Here is a 6,486-nt window from a genome sequence, read left to right on the forward strand (position 1 = left end):
TTAAAACTAACATACATTAAAACATCATTATCTTTCTTTATCAGTTGTTAATTCTTTTGAAATAAGGGTGAATAAAAAGTCCATAATAGAATAAAAAGTCCAGCAATGGATGCAAAAAGAATTTAAAAAATAATAAAACGTCCAGCAATGAATGCAACTTAAACAGCTAGAAGGGCTTAGACATTAGTTAAAAGGATTGTCCACAAATAGTTGCACATATAGGGGCCAGTTGCCCAAACAGGGGTTAAACCTAGTTTTGTACGACACAGCAATTTGAGTTGCAATTTCCCATTAAAAGAATGGTGTTTTCACCAGCAATATTTGGTCTGATTAAAACACACCCTAATTGCAGTGTGTTTTAGCAGACGTGGAACAAAACAACCACATTAAGACATATAAGGGGGTGGGGGTTGTTTCTGTCTGGTCCGAAGGGAACACCAGAGCAGTTAGTTTCTGGTGAAAAAAAAAGTTCCTCATTTAAAGTTAAAGCAATGTTATACTGCACAAATATATCACTATTTTGGAACACATGACCTTCCTGTGTTTACCTTTTATCTCCACCCTATACAGCGTGCTCATGTTTTTTGTTCTGACACATTTTGTTGCACTTGCTATTTTCCTTGTGTGGAACCATACCAAACCTAGAAGGAAAATAAAAAAAAAATGAGTAAACAAACTCATTGACTGATTCGGACCAAAGAAACAAACTGCAGGTGTGAAAACACCCTAAATCTAGGCCTAATCCCTGTCCAGGAAACCCTCCCATAGTACAAATAAAATACTATTTACATAATTTAGCATAGCCAGAAAATTAGCAAGTTATTGAATAATATGTAACGTTAGAGGTTTAGGTGCTGCTCCCACTTGAGAACTTCAGAGCACTGAAGGAAACCTTCATCCTCTCAGCAGATCGTTCACTACGACACTTCAGCGTGTTGTTCACATGCTCTCTGAACTCATCCGAGATAAAATAATACACAAACGGGTCCAGACAGCTGTTCAGACTGCCCAGACACAGTGCAACAATATAGAAGCTGTAGGCTTCATTCTGAATCTCTGCACCCAGCACAGTGTAGTGCACCATCAGCATGATGTTACTGGGAGTGAAACACACTAGAAACATCACCAGCACAATGACCATGAGGATAATCGCCTTCTTCTTCTTCTTTTCATTGTCAGAATCTGTAACAGACTCCCTAAGGGAGCGAAATGTAAGCAGATATGCTACTACACACACCAAACAGGGAACTACATATCCCATAATGCCCATGGTCAGGAAGTATCCAACAGGGAAGTGTAATTGGCTGGGGCGTATGACATCATGGCAGGTGATGATGTTGAGGTTGGTGACTTGAACAGTCTGGTCATACAGGTAGAGTGGGATGGTGATGATCCAGACCACAATCCACACACACACAGATACACACACTGCTACACGATTGGTCAGTTTGTGAGAGAGTGGGTGTGTAACTGCCCAGTAGCGCTGAATGCTGATGCATGCTATGAAGATAGTGGAGCAGTACATGTTCCCATAGAAAAAACCCACTAGAACTTTACACAGTGGTTCCCCGAAGGTCCAGTTGTTGTCTTTGAAGTGATAGTGGATCTTCATCGGGAGCCAGATGATGAAGAGCAGGTCAGCCAGTGCGAGGTTGGCCAGTAAGATGGACGCTGGATTCTTTTTCTTCATTCTGATGAGGAACACCCAGACGGCCATGGCGTTGGTGGGTAACCCCACAATAAAGATGATGATGTAGATCACAGGGAGGAAAACTGTGGTGAGACTGCTGTTCAGAACACTCATGGATGTGTCTGACACGCTTACATTCCATCTGTCCTCCTCTTCTACCTTAAATCCATAATGTATCTCTGGATTAAAAAGGGGAAGACAAAAAAAAAAAAACAGATTTTAAGTGTTCAGTAGTTATTTCAATGTTTCCTTTTTGGTAATCTACTCTTTAACCATTAACAAACACAGTTGATTGTTTCAGCTTAACAAATCATTATGATATTAGCTGTTTCCTAACTCTGAGCTTCCTAATAATTTACTGTAATCTTTCATCTGCAGGCTAATCTGAAATGTCTGATATGCCTGTACTTGCCTCCTCTGATATACAGTACTGTGTAGAAGTTTTAGGCACCAAAGCAAATTATGCTAATCCATTTATCTATCCATTTATCTCAGCGATATGAGTGTTTTTTTCTGAAAATAGCACAACATATGATTTGACCACATGCAAGTCAACATAAATACAGTAAAAAGTTACAACAATTTCTCGTTTTTAACTAAGTAGGTTATTTCCTTTGAGCCAAGCTGTAGAACAAAATTTTGTTCCAGATTTCTCCTGGATGCATTCAGCCAGCATGGTAAAATTTTCAGTTCCATTAGCAGCTCACCTAATTTAACATTAGTAAACTCTGATTTACCAAACCAGGTTTTGAAATGATGAGAACATAAATAACACTACACAATAACACAGAGATGGAGGAGAGATTAAGAGATTAGGAGATTCCTGTTTTAAGGAACACAGTGATGTAAAAGCACTGCTTTTTGTAAAGTTGCTGATTGTATTTATTGTGATGCTAGTGTTTTACTGAGCAAATAAACACTTTAAAAAGACACAATAAACACCCAGATAAAAAGCTTTTCCCACAGGTGTCTAAAACATTTGCACAATACTGTATGTCAAGTCAAACTGCCACTGACATAGCCTCACTAGGCAGCCAACACACCTGGAGGAGAGCCCCAGATCCCCAGCTTCAATACATTAACCAACAGATGGCTGTGCTGCATAGGTGTCAAAAGTATTTATATTCATTACTCATGCAGAAGTATAGATACTAGGGATTAAAATACTTGTAAGTGTAAGTGTCAATTCAAGCTTTATACTCAAGTAAAAGTGTTCAAGTACTGGTTTCAGAATTACTTAAAATATAAAAGTAAAAGTAATAAAAGGGGAACAAAATGTCATTAAGGACAAAAGCTTAATCTGTACCTCGAGAACCAACAGTGTGCTACCCCCTCCCCAAAACACATTTTTCTAAAAGCCATAATGACTAAAATGTTATATTAACATTTAGGATGCACTAAGCTTTCTGTTTTAGCCACATATGTGGCCATTGAAAATGAATGCATTTTAGAGCAATGCAGATATACTGAAGTTACATTTCATGTTCTCTTGAGTCTATGCACGGATCATCATCATAGTAGGCTACATATGTACGTATGTTCTTGCTGGAGTGTGATTTGACATAATGTTCAACCAACAGGGTGTCAAAATGGTATATATTTATACTTCTCATTCAACAACAATTAAGTATACTCTATCTGAATGAAGATATTTATTTTTAAAGATAAAATGCCAGAATGAAAGCAACCTGAAATGAAACAGGAGTAGGCTGTTTTTAAAATGTAAGAACTAGAAAGTACAGATCATTGTGAGAAATATAATATAAAGAGTAGAAGTAAAAAAACGACAACCAAGTAAGATAACAAAGGGTGTGTGCTTCAACACTTGACACCTCTGATGTGCTAATGTTTTACACTAGAGTGATGTAGTAGAGGAAGTAGAGCAAATGCCATCAACCCAGAGAGTAAGGCCTATTGTGCGGGCTCTGGTACTACAGTTCAAATAGGGATATCAATAGTAAAATTTTACACCAGAAAAAAAGCAAAGTCCTTTCAAATCAGTAACCAAACAAATGTATTTACTTATTTAAGTATTGAAATAAATAGTACCATGAATTAGAATGTCCTGTTATCATTTAATTCATCATTCTTTATTAAATAACTCATATTGTAGGTGAAAAAAACTCTAGTGTAGTCTCACTTTCTTTAATAAACTGTCAGTGCTCTAGAGGCATGTGGGACCATACAAAAAAGCATGCAGAGTAACTACTTTTAAAATAAAAGCCACAAGTTCTTTGCAAGAGGGAAACATGATTTCACTTTCTTAAAATAGATCAGTTACATGTCAAAAAATAACAGATGATGAAATAAGCATATTTAAAAATAAATAAATAAATTCATTTAAAAATACAATTCTAAAAACAATTAGTTTGGTCTATTTCTATTTCTTGCTAATTAAAATTTTTATTTAAAAATAAAAATGTTTTTAGAATTCAAAATAAAAGTCTTGTTAAAAATAAATTGTATTATCTGGAGCCATCATTGATTTCACAGATCAATTACATGTAATAATGGTAGTACACCATTATTAGATATCAATAAGACATTCTCTTGTATACATTTAAAAGCCTATTTATTACAGGCTTTTTAATGTGTCACATGTCTATTATTTTCACTCTGTATTTGGACTGTTATTAAAAGGATAGTAAACCACTTAATACTTGTCGCTCAGTTTACAACAGGACATTATGTTGTGTCAATTTAAAATAAAGGTGTCACGGCTGCGGCAGAGAAGGATGCCGAGAGCGGACGCAAATGCAAGTAATATTTATTTAAACAGAAAAAAAACACAAAAACCAAGAACAGGTACACTCGCACAAACAGAATATAGACGCAAGCGGAACAGACGCAACAGCGTACAAGAACCGGCAAGGAGTATGGAAACACACGGACTATAAATACACACACAAGGACGGAAACACAGGACCATTTGGAAAATGACAAGTTGTGAGAAGTTGTGAAAAAGGCCCTTTAAATTATAACAATTATGTTCTTTTCAAATGTATATTAAAATAAGTACACCTGTTATCACAGAAATGTATCACTTATTAATGAGAGCTCACTACCTGTAGTGAGAAGGCTAAACTACAGGAGCTGGCTAATCCAAAGGGATTATGTGACTGCAATGGAGGATAAAACAGTGAGGCATAAAATGTTCAGTTTGAAGCTCTTACAAACTTTTTTTTATTAAATTTATCTTGAGATGTCAGTCAAGTAAAGCTCTTTATTTAGTTACCATTCTTGTAGAATTGTGCTTCAGGTACAGGACTTTATGTTGAACAGATTGTTAGTTAATCATTTACATGTCAATATTGCTTATATGGACAGCAATTTTTAAAAACGTGAACCTGTAAGACTGTAGTGTTAAATGCAATTCAGTCTAAAAGTTTGGTGCACCTAACCCAACCAACCAGTAAAAAGGTTTGTCTAGACCCCTGAGTTTTATTTATTATTAAAACACTGATATCTACTTAAATGATAATAAACACAAAACTCTGAAAGCCAACAATTTCCATTGGGTTGAAGCAACTGGCTATTAATACCTTTTTTGTGGTTTAGGCTGTTCAATGTATATTAGAATCTTTTTTATTTATTTGGTTCTAAACCAACAATGAAAAGCACAAACAGAACCAAGAGAAAGAAGCTAATGCTAACACAAACTTAAATCATAGCTCATTCACCACACTATAAAATAGTTGATTAAAAACAACAACAAATATCAGTTCAGCATGTGTACTACTACATGCAAACAAAAGAAATGATTTGACTGCAGTGTTTTTATAGGAACTGGGAGCTACATCCACCCAGGACAATCTGAGTGAACTATAAGATATTAAAAAGCTATTTTATAGCAGGATATATTATCAGCCTTTATCCTACCTTTTGTTAGTATTGTTTACACAAACACAGTTCAGACCAATGTGCTGCTTTTCAATACAAATAGAATTAAAAATAACTAAACTCTTTCTTTAAACAGCAGCTCTAAGAAAAGGAAATCTGTCTGCAAGCTAAAGGTAATAGTGATAGTGTTGATGAAAAATCTCCAAAAGCTAAATGAAGCACTGAAATCTTCAGCCCAGGCCCTCAAAGCAGCTACCACCAGATCCTTATGTGGATGACACACGATATAATTATAAGAGTTTATAAGACAATCAGCAGCATCTATTGAATTATTAGCATTTCTGAAAATTTTATGATTTTTTTATGTTGATTTTTTTATTTTATGTTTTATGAAAAAAGAAACGTTACTGTATTTGAGATGAGACGCTGAGGCTGAGTTTAAGTGTTCTGGATCCATGACCCTGAAACAGATTATAAAGAAGATAATGATGTCACCTACCTGCTTCAGTTTTGGATAAAGCCATTTAAACAAGAGTCCTGAGTATTCCAAATTAATACTAAGTAATCCAGAGTAAACGTTCAGAGATGACGTGAGCTGAAAAGAACTGGTTCTTCAAACTGCAGATTGTTTATCAGAAACAGTCATCTGTGGAGGAATTTCCGTTCTCTGATAGTTGTTTTCCTCTTTCTTCTGATATCATTTCCGACAGACCTGTGGTTACTTTTCACATTGTTTCACATTGGTTAACCAGCTCACACTTAGTAAGTTATATATTATTCTCTTAATACTGCTGAAAGGGAGCAGTAAAACTGCTGAAATCTAATGTGACAACTGTGCTGTGAATAGTATGGTGATAAATGAAAGTATAAACATTAAAATGGTTCTACTTATAGGGATTTAATTCTATAACTTTATTCTACATTCTATAGGTAATATAACCTGCCTGGCCAAAAAA

At 35.3% G+C, this 6,486-nt stretch overlaps 1 protein-coding gene across 1 annotated transcript; it reads right to left on the reverse strand.

Annotated features, from left to right (window-relative positions):
* Positions 1-833: 833 nt before the first annotated feature.
* Positions 834-6,175, reverse strand: LOC103036753 (proteinase-activated receptor 2). Its single transcript, XM_022676204.2, has 2 exons — positions 6,030-6,175; positions 834-1,869 (listed from the first exon to the last, which is right to left on the reverse strand). The coding sequence occupies exons 1-2, from the start codon at positions 6,052-6,054 to the stop codon at positions 848-850; spliced, it is 1,047 nt and encodes a 348-aa protein (XP_022531925.2). The 5' UTR covers positions 6,055-6,175; the 3' UTR covers positions 834-847.
* Between the last annotated feature and the right edge of the window lie 311 nt (positions 6,176-6,486).

The sequence above is a fragment of the Astyanax mexicanus genome, chromosome 17 (assembly GCF_023375975.1).
Source record: "Astyanax mexicanus isolate ESR-SI-001 chromosome 17, AstMex3_surface, whole genome shotgun sequence".
Taxonomy (NCBI): domain Eukaryota; kingdom Metazoa; phylum Chordata; class Actinopteri; order Characiformes; family Acestrorhamphidae; genus Astyanax; species Astyanax mexicanus.

Coding starts and splice junctions, on each gene's coding strand:
- LOC103036753 (XM_022676204.2), bottom strand. CDS start 6,054: ATGGCTTTATCCAAAACTGAAGCAG. Junction 1,870..6,029: donor TTTATCCAAAACTGAAGCAG/GTAGGTGACATC, acceptor TTTTTAATCCAG/AGATACATTATGGATTTAAG.